Here is a 25,000-nt window from a genome sequence, read left to right on the forward strand (position 1 = left end):
CGTTCCTAGCAGTACCGAGAACTGGAGGAAATGAATTGCTGTTCAAAGTGTCTTTCCGACGAGAGTGGACTGGAAAATCAAGAAACAACAGAGGATTATGATAGCAAAAATTCCCATCAGTAGGTTAAGAGATTATCTGTTTTTGATTGGTAGTTTTGGGATCGTGAGGATTTGGATTCCAGACCTTCGATAACCTTTGAATGTTTGATTAAAAGTTGTACTCAAACTTTGAGCTTTGGATTCAAAATTCTTTAAGTTTAGGTGCGTACAGACTTATGCGCTACGAACACGGGCTTTTCTGTTTCCATCAGCTGATGTTATGCTCATCTGTATTTTACTGTCTCTGAACAAATACAGATATAAACGTAGCATCATCAGCTGATGAAAAGTGAAATGCGCGTGTTCGTGGCGCATTAGTCTGTACGCACCTTAATATAAGCAATTTTGGATCCTCAGCTCAAAATTTGAGTATTGATTTCAATCAAACATTCAAACTTCATCGAAGGCCCGCAAACCAAATCCTCACGATCCCACAACACCCAGAATCGATACCAAAATATTCGAAGAGCTACAAATGATATCGATTTATGCATTTCAATGTAGAAATAAAATTAATAACAAAATATTCATTCCCTATTATGAAAATTGATTATTGAATCTTTGAAAAATGCAATTTCTTGGCGAAGAAAATGTAATTGATCATTTTTAATAAGAATGAACAGTTGATATTACATCAGATATACCAACCGATATCAGCTATCCTCCATAGAAGGCAGTTGAATCTTTGAAAAAAGCAATTTCTTGGCGATGAAAATGTAATTGATTATTTTAAACAAAAATGAACAGTTGATATTACATCAGATATACCGGTATCAGCCATCCTCTAGACGGTAGTGGCAAGCCAGAGAATCGGTATGTGATTTCAAATTTATAGTGTTGTGTTGTGTTTGGTCAGGAGAACTAAGTGGAGGAATGTCCCAGATCAGCATACACAGGTGCACATGAAGATTTCCTGGTGGCTAAACCAGCATCAATAGCCTACTTAAATACCCTGGAAGCATGCCTCTAATTTCCAGGTCAAAAGTGACTAAGATATTTTCATTCGATTTATATATGAATTTTCTATTGTTTTCTTTTTTTTTCGAATTTTGTGATCATAAATGTGTTGTGTATACTGCCATACGCTAAATAAATAAGAGAATCGGTAATGCTGTCTCTTATCTTTCTCCACTGCCATTATAACGTGGACCTCACTATGGAACCGCTTTTCCTTTCAGTGTCCCCTCTCTATTTCTCAAACACTGATAGATAATACTCGTTCTGAGAGAAGATAACAACAGCACAAGGAACCAATGGCGTTAGTCTTCGCCGTAGGGTGATGCAGGACCCCAAAACGCGACCATAGTTTCTCCTCCCTATTGTCTACTTAATTAATGAGAACAGACCCTCTCACACGCACGCACACTCGCGATGGAGAATAAAAAATCCAGATCATGAGGCATCAGATAGTGAACGGTACCCGGCGTAGTATACAGGCACTGAAAAATTGCCACTCATTGTTGCCCATTCACTCGGCGACTGCATGTTTGTTGATGATAATCCATGATCGATCATCGACTGCACTCTGCCACCGGATAATCGATTTCCAATCCCTTCCCGACCTTCATGACAACACCGCGTAACCCGCGGCTCTATCAACGGTCAACTTTGTCGAGGTCTCATACTGAAACTGACCCAGTTATGCGAAATCACTTCATTATTGTAGGCTAACAATTGGTGCTCGAAGAATTCCTCTGTCGTTTTCATTGCTCTAATCGAATCAAGTATAAATCTTGTCTAAAACTAGTCTAATCTTGTGAAGCTACATGAGTGAACTTCGAGGTTAAGGTGCGGTTGTTCCCTGCTTCATACAGGGACTTTATAGTGAGGTTCACGATATAATGGCAGTGGAGAAAGATAAAAATAATTCCATAATGAATTCTCATAATTAATATGAATATTTTGTTAATTAATTATAAATTCTACATTGTTAAAAGGCGATCTGGCAACAGAGCAAAGCGAGAGAGATAGCGCTATCTGCTTTGTTGAATGATAGATAAGGTTTTTTTGGGTTCAAAATTGTATACAATAACTTGATTAATTCAATATGAAGTGATAATTAAGTGTTATATTTAAATATAGTTTGGTGTTTCAATTTCTTTAAATTCAAAATGTTTAGCTTGTATATATTTTTGGACGAAAATTGAACTTGAACGTTTTACAGTAGAAACATAACCTATTTTTTGGACATTTTATTAATTTATGAAAATTTGGGAATGGAATAGATTTGGGCCAAGCCTGTTGTTCCTTTCTAATCATATTTATATGATTTGTGATTCTGTCCACGAATAAATAAATAAATATGAAGAAGGAATTTTGTTATCAATTCGGATCTTAATCTTTCTAAATTCAAAATTAATATTGTTTTAAGTGTTAGTGTTTTGTTTCAATGTGGAAGTTAGAGAAGAATTGAAAATTCGCACATAACCTTTATTTGGACAATTTATTTCACTTTGTTATAGTTCAGACACTGTGTTACTTGTAAATATTTGAAAAAACATTTACTTTTCTTGGAGATTATATAGTGTTTCGTCATGGAAAGCAACAACAATTCATTTTATGAAATTGGGATGAAAAGAAGTTATGGACTGTAGTCTGGTTGTTTGTCCTTAAGTTAATTGTAAATGATAAATAAATAAATAAATAAATACCATTGCTAATCACTGTCATTATAACGTGGACCTTACTTTAATACAACTTCTGCTACGTAAAACATGGTGGAGTTTCTGACGATAGTCTTGTTATCATAATCTACCAACGAATCCAGATGGATTACAAAATATTCTTCAAAATAGACACTGAGTTCCATGACATTGTCTTTGATTGACGTTGGGAATTATTGTTCTGAATTGGTGGTCGAGAAAGAAGTAAGGCTACATGTCCTTGGTCTGCCAGATTAACTTGGACAATGTGAGGCACCCATTCAATTTCACAAAGAGATCAAGTGATAGCTTTGCGTGGTTGATTGAGTTGGATTTACTACTGTTATTTATGTGTGAGTCACACATCACTCTCTATCTTTATTGTCAAGTCTTTCATAATTTATAATCAAGTATTTAATATACGAGGGTGAGTCAATTCTTATCCACAATGTAGGTGTATTTCTGTTCATGTTGGTAGCATTGTTAAATTGCGTTAATGGTGCATTCTTTGCTTATTTGTGCTTATATAAATAAATAATAAATAAATGTTTATTTCCCAAAAAACTAAAACTACAACATCAATTACACAAAATATTAGATAAAATTCAATATTACATACAATAGTTAGTTACAAAAAATTCTTATAATGTGTCCTCCACTTGTTTATTTTTTTCTGTGTGGAAATTGACATACTCCACTATGGCGTACCATGTTCTAGAGTAGGTTTTGTTAGTTTTTTCGAGCGTATTATTAATTAGTCGGTGTTTAGTAAGTCATTAGGTGGTTAGTTGTTTGAAATAATGTTTTCTATGTTCTGTCTTCCTTTGCTCATCAACCAATTGTGTACTATTGTTTTTGAACTTTCTAGTATGATTAATCTGTTTAAAGTTTGCAGGAAGTAGAATAATTTATTATATAATTTTGGTGCTAAATGATTGAAATGTCTCTGGTATAGTGCCTTCCTTACAACACTGGTGATGAGAAGATTCCTGTATCTGGTGTTGTGGTTGTGGTTTCTGGTTTGAAATGTTCTTGGGTACTTGTGTAATCTGCAATATGTAGTTTCAAACTACTATTTTTATTCCATCATAACTGACATGTTGTTAATTATGGCCGCTCCATTTGCACTAACGTTCAGTGAACCGTTTTCCAAGGTGTATCATCAAAACTTTAAGTGCTATACGGGAATAGTGTTTTACCATAACTGAGTGTTTATGAATGAAATTCATTAAATTTTGTCCACTCTCTTACCACGAAAAACGGTTGGCTCACTAATCGTTATACTCTTATTTAGTGCAAATAAGTAGTGTAGCTGCCATAATTAACAGCATGCCAGTGATGATGGAATTGATGATGGAAGTCATGATTGAATTGATAGCTGTTTGAAACTAGCCTAGATATAAGCACAACTAGATATATGAACAAAGAATACATCATCAATGCTAATAAACAGTCCAACCAACATAAACAAAAATACACCTACATTGCGGATAATAACTGACGTAAAAAGTAGGCTATAATGTATAGATAAGTTGAATAGGTATTGAACTGAGAGATTTTTATCATAGAGAAACAATAGGATAAGTAGATATCCCATGGTATAGGGTGTTTATGTCGCAACTTTTACTGTTATCTCAAGCCTATAGTCCACCTAGTTCTTTCCCGTGAAGCTTTATGACGCTGGTAGTCTCTCATATTGTGCCGTTCAAACACTCTTACCCGGTTAAAACAGTAAAAATTAATAATAATCGGCAGTAATCGGCTTGAGATAACAGTAAAAGTTGCGACCTAAACGCCCTATACCATGGGATATCTACTTACGCTATTGTTTCTCTATGTTTTCATTCAGTAATTAACTCTCTGTAGGCACTAAGTTTGATACCTCTTACCCGGAAATGATTTTTACTGAAAAATAAATTATTGATTGCTTGCTACATCAAATATAGGCTGAATAATCCAAGGCAACATTCCTTCCGTATTGCTAGCAGGTAACCCATGCTCCGCAAGGATCCAATTAAAAACTTGAAAAACTGAAACCTTGTTCCTCATGAAATCTTGAAGAATTTAAAATAGATCTATAACTATTCTCGGTAGATTGAGGAACTGTATGCAAAATTTCAATAGAAAAGAAAAGAATAGAAAAAGGTTTATTGAATAAATAAGCTACCCTAAGGGAACCTCAAAGAGGCTGCTTGACAAGGTACCATATTTATTAAAACATGTAAATTCAAATGTAAATATCAGTGAAAGTTATTTTTTACAAGAATTTACTCAACAGTTGATATTATCAAGATATTAACTAATTAATTATTGGCTCAGCTCTCAAAAATCTCAAAAGTTGAATAGAAACACAAATATGTTGTTAAATTCTACACTGTTTTATTTGGTACACGACCATGGTTTCGTGACCACACCGGTCACATTTTCAAGTTGACTAGAAGTTCGTGTACTAAATAAAACAGTGTAGAATTTGACAACGTATTTGTGTTTTTATTCAATTATGGAACGGTTCTACAATATTGACAATGACTCAGTCGAATCTCAAAAGTGTTATAATGTACAGTCAACCTGAACTTAGGTCTACATACAAAAAAATAGAACGAAATGACAACAATACATTAGTAATGAATTTTATTATGCTATACATCTAAAGTGTAATTATTCAACCAAATCAATCATTATTGAAGTTTATCAGTCCAGTAGTCAAGACGTGATGATGCGTGTATTCGTGAATTTCCTATCCTGTACGTGTAATTCTTTCCTTTATTATATTATAGACAATATATTGTTTTAAATTTCCTCAGTGTATCCAAATTATCAGTAGCAGTGTGCTCTATTGAACCTGTCTCGCCAGGGGTTGAAGGGTGACTGTGAACGGCCACCCCAAACATTTATCGAGTATCTGTTGAAGTGGCCAAGCTCCGCAGCGGACAATTACCCACGACAGGTAGCAACGTCCACTTGTGTTGGCATCGCAACTCTCAGAAATTAGAGGCAACAGAGAACAGAGCTGGGCTCCTTGTGATTTATCGCGTTGCGGTTTGCCCCTTGCTGATTCCACAACTTTTTCCTTTCTCCTTTCCCTTTTCGATTTGTGTGTTGTTCCTCTTTCATTTGTTACATGTGTCACTTACAAAAGCAAAGCAGTCCGAACCGTTAGCTGTGTCGGCCAGTGATTCCCAGCTTTCCCCTTTCTTTTACATCGGGAGAAGATGCCACAAACGCCAATACAACATTAATCTTCGTCTCCTATCTTGAATCCTCCTGCTGTGGCTCTAATCATTCGCCTGCTGGTTGGATGGATGTACCACTGCGCACCTCCACTGCGCATCGTGCCACCAACGTTGTTTTTGAAGATTTTTTAATAATTGACTTAGTTTATAAATCTCACAAAGTAACGACATTTATGTAATAACGCTTGTTAATTTGGATTTTAATGTGATTAATCTAGAGTTTTTACAAAGAAATAGGTGAATTCTTTTACAGTTTTCTTACAAATTATGTATTTCCCCACATTACACGACAATTTTATACTCTATCTTGGATTTCAATGAGATTGATCTTAAGTTTTTACAAATAAATATATGAATTCTTTTACAGTTTTCTTACAAATTATGTACTTCCCCACATCACACGACAATAGTATACTATATTTTGGATTTTAATGAGATTGATCTTGAGTTTTTATAAGAAATATATTAATTCTTTTACAGTTTTCTTACAAATTATGTACTTCCCCACATCACAAGACAATAATTTACTTTTCTTTATAACTCCGGATTGGAGTAGCCTTATTTTCTATTGCCGATGATACCCATTTAAGATTTTTGCTTGAGCGTGGATACTGGAAAGTGAGTTGGTGAATTGATGAGATGATCAAATGTCCATACCATTGGCGAGATTCGAACCCACAAACCAAAAATTATGTTTTTAAAATAAATATCCAATCAAATTTCCTGAAATATTCAAGATAGACTTATTTATAGGATTGAAAAAACTAGAATTAATATAATGTTTAAGTTATGTTCTTAAAGAAGATACCTAGGGTGGGCATACACCAGTTAGTCAAGATAAGACTAGTCACATTTAGTCACAATGCTTCTATTTGCAATGAGTTTCGTCATAGGCAACAAATTCAAATTCATTCATTTGCCATGGAATAATACAGATTGATAAAATAAATATTGTAACTTACAAAATGGCACTACCGGCAAAGAATACTTGTGCGCCGGCAGTAGTTAGTTCGAACAACTAGGTACAGCAAACATGTCAATAGAAACAAAATAGAGCTTACTCAAACCACTAGAATAAATAAAATTATGGAAACCATGTCACATCTCAATACTTACAAACGATAAGACAAAAGTAACAAAATCACAAGCAAGTGACAAACTCAAAAAGACCAATTCAAGGAAGACATGACAATAATATTTTTTAAGTTTATAACATAAGAATGAAACACTACATAATGGATATAGATAATTTAAAATAAACATTTATCCTAATCCAATCCAGTATAAGATTCATTATGGATTTTTCAACAATGTGAAGTATTGTGATTAAACGTGTCTGATCCTGTCTTGTCTTGACTAACTGGTATGCGCCTGGCCTATTCTCATCTCATGAAGATTCTTCAGCAGAGTGTAGTTTGAATTCAATTTCATTGAAGCAAAATAAGAGTATAGGCCTACGAGTATACGCTTTGTACGATAGTTAACTACTGTAGTCTATTTTTGACATGGTCTAGCATAAATTGAGGCTGTATCAATTGATTGGTTATGAAATCGTCTCCAGTTTAACATATTGATGTTTCAATTATTGATCACTTGTTTTGATTTGTTATTTCCCAATCGAAATCAATCGTAGCTGAATAGATTGGTTAAAAATTATTGTCACACTGTAGCCTACAAAGCTTGGAAATAAATTAATCATGTTTGTAGAACATTGAAGTGCTGGTCTGGAATGTTGAGAAGTTTAAATTTTTATGAAATACAAGAAATAAAATTAATTCTGGGTGGGAGTGTATTATTTTTTGTGTAATGAAAACAGGATTTCTTGAGTTAGGCTATTTAAATAAGAAATATTGGGGCACCGAGCTTCGCTCGTTATTTATTTATTGATAAACAGAACACAATTCTTCAAAATGATTGGGGAAGGACAAACAGGCTCAGCCCAAAACTGTTTCTTCCCCGAATTTTGATTTATACACTATAAATGGTCCAAAAAGTAGGTTATGTTTCATACACTTGAATTCAGGTACAATTTTGAGTCAAAATATTTCAAAACAGAAAAGTTCTAATTTAGATTGTTCACAAACCAAATTGAATAACAAAATAATACCCACTTAAAACTGTAAAATAATGATTAACTTTGAATTAAAAAAAAACACTTTTGGAGTAAAAATGCACTCTTACTTTTGTAGTGGCGATCGTTTCGACCTGTTGTTGATCATCATCAGACCTGTCCTGTTGGACAGACCATGGTCTGATGATGACCAACAACAGGTCGAAACGATCGCCACTACCAAAGTAAGTGCATTCTCACTTCAAAAGTTTTTTTTTAATTCAAGTTTAATTTTAACAGTGAAACAGTATGGCTATGCAACAGAGTAACTTTGAATTTTATGATATTCCCTAATTTAGAGTGAGAATATCATGTCAACAAATCCATTATTTTAATAACATTTCTAGATATTTCTCGCTAGATACGGTAAGATGATTGAATGATTACACAGCTGATCTCCCACACAGGCACACGCATCTTCTGTTATCGACAGACGACGAAATTATACAGACATCTGTTCTTCCAAGGACGTATTTATCCTTTTAATGTCCTTCAGCGAGTTTTCCCAGGGATGAGACCTAGTGCAATCGAATTTTTATATCACTAGTAGTTCTGTGAACAGTAGACCTCATGCAGTATTCTCATCCACAAGTACCTGATTGAAACTATAGACCCTATGGAAATACAGCAATAGACTGGCTTCTCCACACATCTGTTTAATCACTTGTCAGCTGATTTATGATGAATAATTCTATCGTCTGATTTTTACTCTAATATTGGCGTATGAAGGAGGCTCATTTTTCCTTTTATATTATCCTTGAAATGCAAAATTTCCAAAAACCTTGTATATACGTCGACGCGCAATTAAAAAAGGAACATACCTGTCAAATTTCATGAAAATCTATTACCGCGTTTCGCCGTAAATGCGCAACATAATTATAAACATTTAAACATTAAGAGAAATGCCAAACTGTCGACTTGAATCTTAGACCTCACTTCGCTCGGTCAATAAACCTACTGTGTTCCAAATTTCGTGAAAATCGTTAGAGCCGTTTTCGAGATCCGTTGAACATATTTAAAAAACAGATATAAAAATAACCAGTTATAAGAATACAGAAATTGCTCGCTCAATATAATAGGATTTGGTCGACTGCAAAGGAAGCCAAAATCATACTTATGCAAGATAATTTTGCAGGTTTATTTTAATCGTCCCTTTAAATTCGCACTTCCTGTGCCTTGAAACCTGTTTGAAGGTTAGTCACTATTTTAGGAACTATCATTAGTTTTCCAATTATGGTTTAATCCAAATATTCTGATGAGCCATTACTGGATTAAAGTTGTGGCTTATTGAAAATACTCTTTCATGTTTGATCAATCGATTATCCCAATAGAATTATCTCCAATACTGAACTGTCAAAAGATTAACCCATTTCAATGTTGTGATGAATAACAAATAATTGGCTTCTGTGATAGAAGCATTTGAAGTATTAAGCAACGGGTTACTGAAGCATTAATAATTTGATTAAAAATCGACAGCTTGAAGGCTCGTGTGCTCATTATGTTTTGTTGTGTTATTCCTCATTAGGAAGACGCCTGAAAAAGAATAGAAATTGTATTAATAGTGACAATAGCATCTGAGCTACAATAACTCCTATGCAGTTATTGTGGATACATTTTGCTGTTGACCTTGCTGGTTTCAGAATAGTAGGCTATAGAAGACTGTATCTAAAGAGTTGAAGCCCATGTTTTTGAAAATGTTTTCCATCTCAATAAACTAATGTAAACTCTTTTATAATTTTAATTCAAAATGTATTTATTTTGTACATCAATACATAAAATTATGACAAAAAATAATTGTTTGTTTACATAATTTACCCTATGTAAAGAAACAACTTCATTTTATAAATAAAATAGAATAGCCATCAACTAAAAAATAATAGAAAATTACAAAATAAAACGCGCACCCCTAGGCATGAGCCGAAGTGAGATTTCACTGTTATTTTAGAGTCTCTAAAACGAGTGAGATACATTGATAGAAACTTGCGATTGGTCTCAAATGAAAGAGAATTGCATGCTCTATAAGCTACGTTGCCTCAAATCCATCTTGCATGACTGTTTATTATCGAAAAACCGTCGAGACTGTGAAAATGAGGAAAATATCGCAAATTTCTTGATTTTTTGAAACAAATGTATCTTACTTCACGATCATATTTTGTACAAAATTCATTCACCTAACATGAAAGAGGAGATTCTGTTCTTCAAATCAAGACCAAGTACCATTTTTTATCATTTCGGGTTGCCGAGATACACAGTTTCGAATTCAATAATTGGGCATTTTTCTGTGTATTTAAATATGGGCCAAAATACACTAAAAGAGGAATTTTCCACTCTCTCATCAAATTTAAGTTATGATACATGATTTTGAACCGCCTTGACAAGCTGAGAAGAATGAGCTGTAGAACAAGGAGATCTGACCATTCTGTCAAAAGTTATGAGTGTTTAAAGTTTTGATCAATGACGTATCCTTATGGGTGCCCCCCACCCGGAAATAATGGAAGTAAGTGTATCTAACGGGTGATTCTCATAGAAAATAACCCTCTTCTGATGATTTCAGCCGAAATATGTTTTTTTTAGGAAGACATTGAAAAGGTAGAGTTTGCATAATTTTGAAAAACCCTTAAAAAATACCCCTTTTTTGAAAATTCGTAGCTCTGGAACCAAAAAGGGTAGAGTCCTGCACGACCACTCAATTTATTGGAAATTCTATTTTCTTTAATTTTGTCGTGAATGATTTTTCTTGAGAAACTAAAGTTTTTCGAGATTGGATGAGAAATTCGAAAAAAGTCCGACATTTTGGGGGTTTTGGGGGTGAAGCCGCCCTCTGGCGTGTCAGAAAATTTCGGATTCGAATTCAGAGCCCCAAAATACATATATAACCGTTGAGAAAAATTTTTTCGGGGCTGTTTCCTGAAAAACGACCATTTGACTGGACTATCATGAATTTGGATTCATATAAGCATATTTAAGATGTTGAAGCGACAGAAAATTTGAAGAGTAATTTTAATTTTCAAATTAGAACTCTATGTTCAACAACTATGTCTTAATTCAAATCGCAATTATTGACAAGTCTACGTCACGACTAAGTAGTCCAAAACGGCGCCGCGCCGCGTCGCACCGCCCCACCGACCTAGTGCACGCGCAGCTTTACACTACATACTGCAATGGTTATAAACACCAATTTGAATGGATGCATTGTTCTAAGATTGCAATAATTGTCAATCAAGTCGTATTGTTGAGTGGAGAATGTCAGGGATATTATGATAACAGTGAAGAAGTGACACAATTGAATCGAGATCGACCGCCATTGCAGTTATAGTGAGGTCCACGTTATAATGGCAGTATTTGATTAACATTGGTGCTGCTATCCTTTTTTATCATTCAACGAAGCAGATAGCGATATCCTTTTCTACCCCCGCAACGTTGCCAGAATGTATTTCAACAATGTAGTAATATAATTTATTCAATCTCAATTATGAAAATTTTATTATTCAATCATTGAAAATATATTTTGTCAACTAATATGTTATAATTGATCATTTTAAACAAGAATAAACAGTTAATATTACATCAGATATACCGATATCAGTCATTGACCGCGTGAAGTGAGGTCCAAGAATCAAGTCGACGGTTTGGCATTTCTCTTGATGTTTAAATGTTTATATGTTTTCATGTTGCACATTTACGGCGAAACGCGGTAATAGATTATCATGAAATTTGACAGGTATGTTCCTTTTTAAATTGGGCGTCGACTTATATACAAGGTTTTTGGAAATTTTGCATTTCAAGGATAATATAAAAGGAAAAATGAGCCTCCTTCATACGCCAATATTACCGTAAAAATCATACTATAGAATAATTCATCGTAAATCAGTTGTCTATTGGACTATAATACTACCCGTTCAAAAACATCGAACATCTTGAAATAATGTATCTTTCCATAAACGTTAGTAGACAGTTTACTATAATACTACCCGTTCAAAAACATCGAACATCTTGAAAATTTAATATCTTCCCATCAACGTTGTAGACAGTTGCAGCCAGACCTGATAACAGCACTCACACTCACATTCCGGGACGACACGTCACGGTACGATAGGACAGAAAGCTCTGTGTTTATTTAGGATTTTTTCTAGACATTTTTAATTGATAAATTATTTATTAATTCTTGAGAAAACATAACAACAGGGCAATGTAACTCACTGAGCGCGAGTTCTACTGTTCACAGAACTACTAGTCCTCTACAGAAGGGATTTGCAAGGCAGAGAATCGGTAGCTATCCTCTAGCTAGATACATGAATGCCAATAAAGAAGGCAGAGAATCGGTAACGCTGTTCTCCTATCTTTCTCCACTGCCATTATAACGTGGACCTCAGTCGAGCAAAGCTCACTGCTCATTTATGAGCGCAGCTGTCAAAAGTCGAGTATTCATTGTTAGAGGTGTCCTTGATACGAGGGGCCCGCGGGGTCCCCCCATACATCCGAAGGGGTGCAGCCCCGGCCCCAGCGGGGGGCCAGTCTGTGTCTGCTCTCTAATTAAAATACCTCTGGCGACACGATTAAACCGCCCCCCTGCCGACTGAGACAGGCAACTAGGATTTCACGGCTTCGAAGGTGTTGCCCATTCCACACTAGGTTTTATTTGTATGATATGAGGAATTGAAGAATTTATAAACTACTACCTTGGTCCAAGTTGAATGTTAAGGGGCGTTTACATTGATCAAGTTTACTTGACTCCAACTTTTGTATGAAATGAATGTATTCTGAAAACATGAAGTCAAGTTTAATAGGACAGAAGCATAGAGAAACAATAGCATAAGTAGATATCCCATGGTATAGGGCGTTTATGTCGCAACTTTTACTGTTATCTCAAGCTGATAGTCCTTGTAGCTCTTTCCTGTGAAGCTTTATGACGCTGGTAGTCTCTCATATTGTGCCGTTCAAAACTGTAAAAATCGACAATAATCGACAGTAATCGGCTTGAGATAACAGTAAAAGTTGCGACATAAACGCCTTATACCATGGGATATCATCTACTCACGCTATTGTTTCTCTATGGGCCTAAGTTGTATGTTAAGGGGCGTTTACATTGGTCAAGTTTACTTGACTTCAACTTTTGTATGAAATGAATGTATTCTGAAAACATGAAGTCAAGTTTAGAAGAACACAAAACTCTATACCAATGTAGACCGTTCTTCAAGTTTTGTAGATGTTGAACATGTTTGACTTTTTCGCCAAATTTGACTTATAATCCATGATTTTGAACTGCCTTGACGAGCTGAAAAGAATGAAGTGTATGTAGTACGATGAAATCCGAGCATGTGTCGAAAGTTATGAGTGTTTGAAATTTTGATCCTTGAGGTGTCCTTATGCGCGCCTCTCCTCTAGGAAATACTGAAATGAAGTGCATCTAACGGGTGATTCTTATAGAACATAATCTCATTAACTTATATCATTGTGCGAAATAATAGTTGGTGATGATGGTTGAAGCTGAAAAGAGGTGTTTTTCAAAATACAAGGAGCAATGATGTCAGGTGCACCTGGAAATCTATTTGAGATAGAGCGCCCTATCTACCTGATCTCAGATTGTAGAGAACAAAAACACGCCCAGAGGGATTTTGAATTATACATCTAAATGGTAACAATCGGAAGATATTGTTGATCAAAAACTAAAATTCTTAAAAATTGATTTTTTTTTTAAATTTCACTCATTTTTGGAAATTCATAACTCATTACTCAGTAGAGATAGAGAGTTCCGAATGATCTCATTTTATTCAGAAGTTTTTAATCTAATAAAAAGGCGAAGCTAATTTTTCTGTCCGATTAACGGATCTGGCGTAAGTAGCTGAAAACTGGAAAATGAACCGAAAATACGAGGTTTTTGGGCGACCTGTAATTCTAGTAGCACAAGGAAAGTTTGCGTGAAGAAATTGGTTCTGGACTTCTCTCATATATCCAAATAATATATAAACAAATCAGAACTACAATATATTTATATTGCAATCACCAATGTATATAGTGACTGGACTATACATGTTGTATCCATATAACTTCCTCTCGTTTCACCACAAATCCCTTTCTACATCCAACCATTACTACAACATCTTCATCCAGTTTTAATTCTAAAAAGGTGATCGCAATACAATCACTATTTGTTAGGTTGCCCCACGATTGATTTTCGAAACACTCACTGTGATAGGTCATGGTTGGGGAGATAGGAGGTGCTGTAGAGGCCTCTTCACACATTCTACGCTTTATAAATAGCATGTCGACACCAGTAGAGGAGAGGTATTGTCATTGTAGCAGATGCTTTTTGTAATAATTCTCGGTGTATAGTGTGGAACATATTTCGAGGACAGTTTAGTGAGGTGCACATTATAATGGTAACATTTGATTAACTTTGATGTTGCTATTCTTGTCTACCATTCGACAAAATATATAGTTATATTCTTCAGAAAACTTAGTTCTCTCTGGAGTAAGCATAGTTCTCTATCCTAAAAGCATAGCTCTTTATTGAATGAAAAAGACTAAGAAATTGTCAAAAACCACTGATTTATTGATAATTAGAAAGACCGGTTTCGGTTATTACACCATTGTCAATCTCTGATAAACGAGTTATCGTCTGATAAGAGTTATAAGAGTAAGATACCACAATATCAACTTCTCAACTACACAATAGTTATTTGTGCAACTAGTGCGCAAAGTGACAGTTTGCTGCACCGAAAGAAACGTTTACGCCCGAGCCGTAGGCGAGGGCGGAATGGTTTCTTGAGTGCAGCAGAGGAACTTTGCGCACGTATTTCACATTAAGTTTTTCCTACAGTTACCATTGAATATGAAAAGTGGGTAATTATGGGTAAAATTGCCTGAAATGCATCAAATGTTTTTCTGTGTAATTTTATTATTGATAAAAACCTCAATTTATTGTCAAATTGAATAAAAATGTTGTCCTTGGTTATAATATATAATGTAATAATTAGCGCGTTGTGCTTGGTTGCACCTCTGCTCACTATAGCAGCCACAGCAGTCACTGTTACCAACTTCATTTTGATTTTGCTGCACTGTTGCTCCATATAACCTACTAAGTATTTTGCGTTGTCTTGTTGAAAATCTGGAGTGCAGAAAAATTTTTCCCGCACTAGAGCGGAAAAGTGATTCTTTGAGTTCTGTAATCAGTGCAGCAATGGCCACTTTTCAACGTAACTGTAGGAAATAGTTATTTGTGCAACTAGTGCGCAAAGTGACAGTTTGCTGCATCGAAAGAAACGTTTACGCCCGAGCCGTAGGCGAGGGCGGAATGGTTTCTTGAGTGCAGCAAACGAACTTTGCGCACGTATTTCACATTAAATTTTTCCTACAGTTACCATTGAATATGAAAAGTGGGTAATTATGGGTAAAATTGCCTGAATAATGTAGTAGTGTTTGAATGGCGGGGGGCAGCTGTGTGGTGTGTGCTGTGGTGGCACTGTGCTGTCATTGTCCTCCATTATAATATCTACTTAATAATTAGCGCGTTGTGCTTGGTTGCACCTCTGCTCACTATAGCAGCCCACTCACTGTTACCAACTTAATTTCGATTTTGCTGCACTGGTGCTCCATATAACCTACTAACTATTTTGCGTTGTCATGCTGCAAATCTGGAGTACGCAAAGTACTCACTTTGCGCACTAGTGCGGAAAAGTGATTCTTTGAAGCCTGCAATCAGTGCACAAATGGTCACTTTTCAGGGTATCTGTAGGAAAAAAATAGTTCTTTATCTTTAGTTATCTATAGTTCTCTATAGAGTCAGCATAGTTCTCTTTCCTAGAAGAATAGTCCTCTAAAAGCACATAGTTCTCTATCCTTTTCCAGCTCCGCATCGCTGCCAGATCGTTTTTTAACAATGTAGAAAATAAATAATTGAGAAAATACTTAATCTCAATTAACAGAATGTGTTACTAAATAATTAAAAATTATTTTTGATTGGCATATAACATGAGTGGTAATTTTCAACAAGAATACAAGAATAAACAGTCAATTTTTCTCATTCCCGGTGTAGGCTATAGTGGGGAGCATACCTCGACGAGACAGTATAGGGAGGTCCACGTTATAATGGCAGTATTTGATTAACATTTGTGTTGCTATCATTGTTTATCATTAGACAAAGCAGATTGCGCTATCCTTCACTAGCTCCGCAATGTTGGTAGCTTGTTTTTGAGCAATGTAGGAGTATAATTGATTGACAAAATATATTATCTCCATTAGTATGGAAATTTATTGTTAAATCATTGACAAATAGACTTTCTCGACGAATGAAATATATCTATAATTATTTGTAGCACAGAAAACACTTAACAGTTTCATAATATAAAATATACAATATTAATTAAAACAGGAAACACACGACATAGATAGATTAAGAATACTTAGAAACTCACATCTGTGCTATAGCACAGCTAACGAACATTTCCAACGATGGTTTAAAATGTTCAACCATGTTGATGAAGATAGCACAGTTATCGACAATTTTCAATAATAATGTAAGTTTCTAAGTGTTTTTAATCTATCTATTTCATGTGTTTCCTGTTTTAATTAATATTGTATTTATAATTATTAGATATACGAATGAATTTCATTTGACAAAGCATATAGCTAGCTCTATCCTTTTCTAGCTCCGCAAAGTTGCCAGCCCTTCTTTAACAATTTAGAAAAATAAATAATTGACACAATATTCATTCTCAATTAAGGAGTTTTCTCATTAAATTATTGAAAAATACATAATTATATTTTCTTGACAAATATTCTTCTTTTTCTTACAAACAAGGATAAGGCTTCAACCTGTTCCGACTCACATCTAGCCAATTATTCATATAAACATAAAAAAATCTATTATTGCCACCGCTTGCGTGGTCTGCCAAAACATCTCTTTTGTCTACTGGCTGATAATTATAGACTTTAAATTGTATTCTTTCAGTTCACATTCTTTGAACATGCTCCCTCCATTGATGCCGATTCTCCGTAACTCTTTCATTCATGCTGCAGATATTCAATTCTTTCCTAATATCTTCATTCCTGAAATGATCTCTCCTGTCTCTCTACTTTCTAGTGGCTTCGTAGTAACCCATGATTCATTAAAAATGATTCTTGACAAATGAGAAATATAATTGACTAGCCGTCAGGCTCGCTTCGCTCGCCATATCCGTCTAGACAGGGGGCTCCGCCCCCTGGACCCCCGACTGGATCATCCAAAAATGAGATCAGCGGGCTCGCTTCACTCGCCTGTATGTAGACCTCAGCGGAACCTCTGTACCGAATTTGAACGTATTATGTCAATTTGATCTCGAAAAACACCTGTTGTTATTTTTTGGAAATATATCGGCGTATCTTTGGCGAACAAAATACTTCCACCTCAGCTTAACCTGTGTACTGAATTTTCTTAAATATATTTCCATCAATTATTGAAAAAGGTGAGGGAACGCAGAAAAGCTGAGAAAACGCTAATTTTGGGCGTATCTTTGGCGTTATTTCAAATTCCTTCTAACACAACATTGCACCCCAGCTAAGCTTCTGTAGTAAATTTGAACATTTTCTGTTCATTTGTTCTCGATAAAGCTGAGAAAACGCTAAAAAACGCAGATTTTGGGCGTATCTTTGGAAGTTTTTCCAAATCCGTTCTTATTGCCTCTAAAGGGCCAACTGAACACACCTACCAAATTTGAAATGTTATGTCATATTTTTATCATATGTTATGACGATCCAGTCGGGGGTCCAGACTAAAAGTCTGGCTAAACGGATATGGCAAGCGAAGTGAGCCTTACGGCTACTAATATAATATTACCAGGAATAGCTCTGATTGTAGTAGCAGTGCCCAATCAATTTTTCCGCGATAAATCAGGACCTCTTAAATAGGTATTTAGGAGGTACTGGATAAATTGGTATTTAGGAGGTCCTGGATAAAATGCATTTCAATCTTCAACTTGGTGTCAACCTAACAAAGTCAACTCAACTTAATGCCAACCTGACAAAATTTTTAATTTAGTTACCAGAACAACTGTTTCGAAGAGGTACTCTCTCTAGATTATAGTTGCTTATTAACATATGGTATGGAAATTTCAATTATAATTTTAAGATATTGGAATAAGAAGAATATACATGCTAAAAGACGAACTTTAAACCCTTAAAAACCACCCTTAGAGTTAGCATATCGCCAAAAGATTTCTTTAATAAAGATTATAATTTTAAGATATTGGAATAAGAAGAATATACATGCTAAAAGACGAACTTTAAACCCTTAAAAACCACCCTTAGAGTTAGCATATCGCCAAAAGATTTCTTAGTGCGCCTCTAAAGGGCCAACTGAACATACCTACCAAATTTGAACGTTTTTGGTCCGGTAGATTTATAATTCTGCGAGTGAGTGAGTCAGTCAGTCAGTGAGTGAGTGCCATTTCGCTTTTATATAAATATATAGATTATCTTAAACTTGAATCAACAGTTAATATTACATCAGATACACCGGTATCAACTATCCTCTATAGGAGAGATTTGCAAGGCAGAGAATCGACAACACTGTTTCCCTATCTTTCTCGACTGCCATTATAACGTGGACCTCACTATTGGAGTAGAGAGGAGGTGCCTGTGTGCAGTATACTCGATATTTTACAGTTACAATTTACTAGCAGATTGCCGGTACTGTACCATCACTTCTTTCCCAAACTATCATCTCTTCTTCAGCGGTGAGATCTGAAAAGAAAAGCTGCAGTGCCAAAAGTACCGTTGCCTGAACGAACGACATTCTGCTATTTGTTCTTAGTCATCATTATCATCTCCTTCTCTTCTTTATCACTCTCTCTCTTCTCCATCATTATCACTTCTCTCTCTCTCTTCCTCCAACACTTCCTTGTCACTTGTTTGTTAGTCGCCGTTATTCGGCTCGTTGATCGAACGGCGACAAAGTTGTGCTGTTTTTCACGCGGCGACGATCATTTGTTGTTTCTACTGCTGGAAACTCTGATGAAAATCATGATTATCGGAAGCATCGGTCGTTGTACCAACCAGCAGACTGTGCGAAAAATGTCATGCTTCTGAAAGTGGCGACCTTATTATTTCATTAACCCCATATTTATTTGTTCAATCGTTAAGAATTACACTACTTCCTTCCAGAAAATTAGTCTACCCCAGCCTTAAGCCTAAAACGTTTTCAATTTAAAATTTATACGACAGTCCAAATGTAGATATAGTGCGGTCCACGTATAATGACAGTATTTGATCAACTTTGGTTTTGCTATCCTTGTCTATCATTCGACAAAGCCGGTGGTACTATCCTTTTCTAGGTCCACAACGATGACAATTATGTTTTTGACGGTGTAGAAATATAATTAATTAATGCAGAGAATTGGCATCGCTATTCTTCTATCTTTATCTACTGCCATTATAACGTGGACCACACTATAGGTTATGTTATAGGACCTCACTACACATAACACTTTGAGTATCTATAGTGAGGTCCACGTTATAATGGCAGTGTTTGATTAGCAATGGTATTGATATCCTTGTCTATCATTCAACAAAGCTGATAGCGCTATCTCTTTCTCACTTTGCTCTGTTGCCAGATCGTCTTTTAACAATGTGGAATTAATAATTAAATGAATGTTTCATCTTAATAATGAAATTATATCGAAAAATATAATTTATTGCTTAATAAAATATAATTTTATTATTTTAAACGAGAATAAACAGTTGATATTACATTGATAAACGTGTATCAACTACCGTTTATAGAAGGCATTGACAATACCGAAAATCGGCAACGTTGTTTTCCTATCTTTATCCACTGCCATTATAACGTGGATCTCACTTTAGCTATTATCAATTATTGCAATAGATAAATTATAAGCAAACTACTTATTTGTCTCTGTCATCGCCCAACTGCTGTTCCCTGTAGATTGACAATGAAATGCATTCTTAAAATATCATAAAAACAGTTTTGAATCAGTATGAAAAGATTTGGTACTCATCTGAAAATGTTTTTTGTTATCTTATCATCAATCAATTCTTTTAGTATGCAGTCTTCAGTGAATATTTATTCAGTTCACAGCACAATACGAGTATGTTAGAAGGCCAAGCCACACGAAGCGTTTTTAGATGAATCGGCAGTTAGCAGTCAGCTGATTCCCGATTGGCAGGATGCTCTATGATTGGTTGATTGGGGTTTCGTTCGGGAATTAGCTGAGAGCTAACTGCCCTGCCGACTCGTTCCGAAACGCCTGAAAAAAGTCTCGTTTGGTATTGCCCTTATAGAAAGAATTTTGATAAGAGCTACAATCCTAAAATTTTCGCCAGCTCATCGAATTTATCTCTAGATGTTCTCCCTGTTGTCAATATTTGGAGTACTTGAAGTCTGCTGGATGGTTGACAGCATTTGATTTGGACTTTTAATAAATAATTGTTACATATTTATTAGAATTTAATGTATGCAATATCTCATTTCTTCTCATATGAATAAATTCTACAATTGAATCAAAAATTGAGATCAACTGCATATTTCCTGTTTCGTTTCAATAAAATGTTTTCTGAATTTTTAATACATTCTGCTTCATGATTCATTAATCTCATTTTGCAAAAATGCTGTTCAATTGAGATTATTCTAACTCTTAATATTTCATGAAGTCTCCTACTTTTCAAATCATCTATTTACTTCATGTCTCTGTACTGGTAACAGTCCAATGAGTAACATTATTCTCTAGTAATGTGGAATGATAAAAAATTCGAAATTGAATATTCCAGTTAAGAGAACCTTTAAAATATTGTGAAATTTCAGAACCAACCAATGTGAGAAAGAGATGTCACATCAGTGAATGCTTGGTGCATGCAATGCATGTTTTTCCTGAAAGGAGAATGCATCGAAATTTTTAAAATGTGAAATGAATAAATACAATCGAACCTTCCATCATCCTCATCTCGAATGGTAAGCAATATTTGGAGACATGGGATTCTATTCCTCCTATTGATTCTATTTCTCGATTGGATAACTCAAGGCATTTTCATGAGACAACCCCTCGGTTTGGCCTTGGCGTCATTCCTTAGTCAAGACAACAGCCACCCTCAAAATTTATTCCAATGTTGGTGAGGTGGAGGAGAAGGAGAAGAAGGAAGAGTAGAATGAGGTGGAGAAGGAGGAGGAGCTGGAGGACGAGCAGGAGGAGGAGAAGGATGATGAAGATTGATTGATTTATTTATTACATGCTAGGTCTTGAAATAGTATATTTCGCACCTAGAGCAGAAAATGAGATTTTTCCGGCTCGAAATCGGTTTTCAATTCCGAGGCCGAAGGCCGAGGACTAGAAAAGATTGAGAGCTGGAAAAACATTTTTGCCCATGGTGTGAACGATATTTTTTGCCACACTACAGGTATTGCTGACAAAATAAATAAAGAATACTCGTTAAGTTATCGTACCTATCTCTTGATTTTAGTGGTAGAAGATTTGCAGTCAGGATTTCATATTCTTTTAAAATTTCACTTGTAATATCACGGGCGTCGTCATCTTCAAGCATTTTTGAAAATTCGGAATGCGCTAATCAACAATAAATAATTGAATAAAAATGGTTGCGAAGCAAATGCTGAATTAGTTTGATTCGAAACTCGAACTGAAATAATTGCAACTTCAGATGAAGAATGTTGACACTCGCCCGATCTAGCGGATGACTTATTAACGGACTTCCATGTTAGCGGCTAGAAAGAGTACGTTTTCCGGTCTAGGCCGGAAAGAAACCCTTTTCTGACGTCAGACGTGAGTCGTCTGCAAACAAGGTCTTTCAGATCTACGTAGGGACTGGAAAACAGCTGCTTTCTGTGCAGTGTGGCGAAAAACCTATTGCATTTATAACATAACAACATTGCAAAATTACAATGAATTAAAAATATTTTTCTAAATGTCCAAAAGAAGAAATAAAACGTGAACTAAGTTAAAACGTGAACTAAGTTAAAAATAACTGAAAAATATAAAATCAAGACAAAAAAGAAGGAAGAACATTGTTGTAACAAATTAATGAAGAATTATAATAAAAAAGTGAAAGAAAGTTATGATGAAGGAAGAAGCAGATGATGAAGAAGAGTACTGGTGATGAGGAGAAGGATGAGGAGGAGGAGGAAGAGGTGGAGGAGATTGGTGATGAGGAGAAGGAGGAGGGAGGAGTCAGACGTTTAATCATCAAAACTTGGTCGCTGCTCCTTGTTCAATTTCCACAGCAGAAGGTGGATGCATACACTAGTCTGTTCTTCGGTGGATGCTTTTAGAGAGAATTGTGTAGGGTGGCATTGGAGATTAAGAGAGCGACTGAGAGAGAGAATGAATGAGAGAGAATGTGTGAGTTAAAAGAGAGGGGGGAAGGGATCTTGATAGATGATGTGTTGGCAGAGGCTGTGTTGCATGGTATCTTTCTTTCTTCCTTTCCGCTTGGGGAACAGGATCCCCTCTTCTCCCCTGCAGGGGGGGAACCCAAGTCATTGTTCGCCCACGATGGCGTCTTGATGTTAGTGTCTTCCCCCCTCCTCCTCTCACCACCCACACTTCCCCCCATCCAGAGACTGGAAATTGTTCTCGATTAAATTAGGCGATCTTGTCTCTCCATCCGTTGGAATCGCCATGCCCTTTTGTGCTTTGAAGATGTTTTTGGAACGGACCGATTCGTTGGACTCATCAAAAGGTCGCGCTTGTTATGGTGCTCTCGGTTCAGAACTGGTTAATAATAGAACGAAGCGCATATGGCTTTGGTTGAAGTAAGAAGTCTGGAGTATGAAGTCTGATCAATTATTAGATGCAACTTGGTTTGGAACTTCTTTGATTGAAGTAACATTCAAATTTTGAAATTTTCTGACATAACGTATGTATACATGGTGGGTGAAAAGTCCGAGAACGGCTTTATATCTCATACACAAAGGTAATTTGATGGTGGGTGTGATTGGGGATCCTACTCAAATTGAAAATACTACTTTACTATGACTTCAAAAATCTGGTCCGCCATCCTGGATCCGCCATATTGAATGCAACTTTATTTTTTTAAATAGGAAAGTGGTCATGCGATACATGATTTCGGTACGAAATTTCAATAAAAAAAGAATGGCGAAAACCGCATATCGATATCACAAACCGTTTAGAAGATATTCACATTATTAATCAATATAATGCATATCAGAAATGTAATACATAAGTGGTATCAAATCAAATTTTATTCACCAATTAACAACAGCTTTACATGAAAATGAATAAATAATTTATAGTTAAATAATTGGCGTGGCTAGAAAAAGAAATCTTGTGGTCTAGCCACGAGTTCAAAACATTTCTTACCTATATTTTAACTTGATTTTAGAATTAATACAGCTCTTTATTGATTAATAATGTGAATATCTTCTGAACGGTTTGAGATATCGATGTGCGGCTTTCACCATTCATTTCTTCTTGAAATTTCGTATCGAAATCATGTATCGCATGACCATTCCTATTTGAAAAATAAAGTTGCATTCAATATGGCGGATCCAAGATGCCGGACCAGATTTTTGAAGCTATAGTAGAGTAGTATTTTAAATTTGAGTAGGATCCTCAATCACACTCACCGTCAAATAATCTTTGTGTATGAGATATTAAGCCGTTCTCGGACTTTTCACCCACTGTGTATGTTAATACTATGACAAGGACCAAGTCAGTTCCACTTCCAGACACGACACAGTCAATCCAGATTTATGTTTATGAAGAAGGATAGAAGTATGAAGTAAGTATAAGCTCGAAGTCTGGAGCTTGGAACGTGATCAATTATGCTACTTTAGAGGCTTTTGTCAATGCGCTCAATATGGCAAGAAACCCGCGTGTCCAAAATTGAGAATAATTGTGTTGGTGTTGGTGAGGAGAGATGTAAAGGTTTTGAAATTTTTAGTTGAAGTTTGAAGTCTTAGAGCATGGACTGTGATCTTTTATGCAACTTGAGAATAAATTGTCGTATGTCAGTGCGCTCAATCTGGCAAGAAACCCCCGTGTCCAAAAATGAGAATAATTGTGTTGGTGAGGAGAGATGTAAAGGTTTTGAAATTTTTAGTAAAAGTTCGAAGTCTTAGAGAGAGCTGTGATCTTTTATGCAACTTGGGAGTAAATCGTCGTATGTCAGTGCGCTCAATCTGCCAAGAAAATCTGTGTTTAAAAATGAAAATGACTGTATGGTGAGGAGAGATGTAAAGGTTTGTGATTTCTTTGTTTGAAGCTTGAAGTCTGAAGCATAAAGGTCATCAATTATTAAGGTGCGTACAGATATACGCGCCGCCAGCAATTCACTTTTAATCAGCTGATTATATCGGTATTTTTACAGTAACGGTAAGATACAGGTATAAAAAGCTTGGCATCAGTTGGCTAAAAGTGAATTGCTCATGTTCGCGGCGCGTAAATCTGTACGCACCTTTAGATGCAACTTGAGAATAAGTTTTTTGCGAAAAATGGCACAGAAAATCTGTGTCCAAAAATGATAAATACTAGTGATTGAGGTTGGTACAAGGAATTGATTGGAAATATTGGAATAAAATAAGAACATATTAATTTTTTATGGAATGAAGTAGGCCTAATACAAGGAGTTGCTTACTCAGTAATTAAACAATATTAACAGTAAATTCAAATGCTACAGTAATTAAAATAATATTTGAAACAATAACAGTTTCAAATTCAGTTATTGAATAATGAAATGAAAATAATGAGTTAATGATAAATTAAAGTGCTTAGTTCATTTTTCATCAAATGTAGGGAGTAGAATATTGAATGTGATTTGTGTTTGAAATGGATTGCAAAAATGATGTGTAAGGTTATACCAACAACAGAAAATGTGATAGAAACTAAATGTAACATTTATTGTTGTTTTTCAGGACATGGCATTGATCGAGAACTTATGGAGCCAGGATGTAG

At 35.4% G+C, this 25,000-nt stretch overlaps 1 protein-coding gene across 2 annotated transcripts in view; it reads left to right on the forward strand.

Moving 5' to 3' along the window:
- The window catches only part of LOC111052865 (segmentation protein cap'n'collar), a 407,420-nt gene that overhangs the window by 164,422 nt on the left and 217,998 nt on the right, over positions 1-25,000 (forward strand). For both annotated transcript variants that reach the window (XM_039426538.1, XM_039426537.1), the window contains exon 3: positions 24,961-25,000. This exon is cut by the window's right edge and continues 80 nt beyond it. In XM_039426538.1, the coding sequence (XP_039282472.1) occupies positions 24,961-25,000 (40 nt within the window). The remainder of the gene's footprint in view (positions 1-24,960) is intronic.

The sequence above is a fragment of the Nilaparvata lugens genome, chromosome 4, assembly GCF_014356525.2.
Source record: "Nilaparvata lugens isolate BPH chromosome 4, ASM1435652v1, whole genome shotgun sequence".
NCBI lineage: Eukaryota > Metazoa > Arthropoda > Insecta > Hemiptera > Delphacidae > Nilaparvata > Nilaparvata lugens.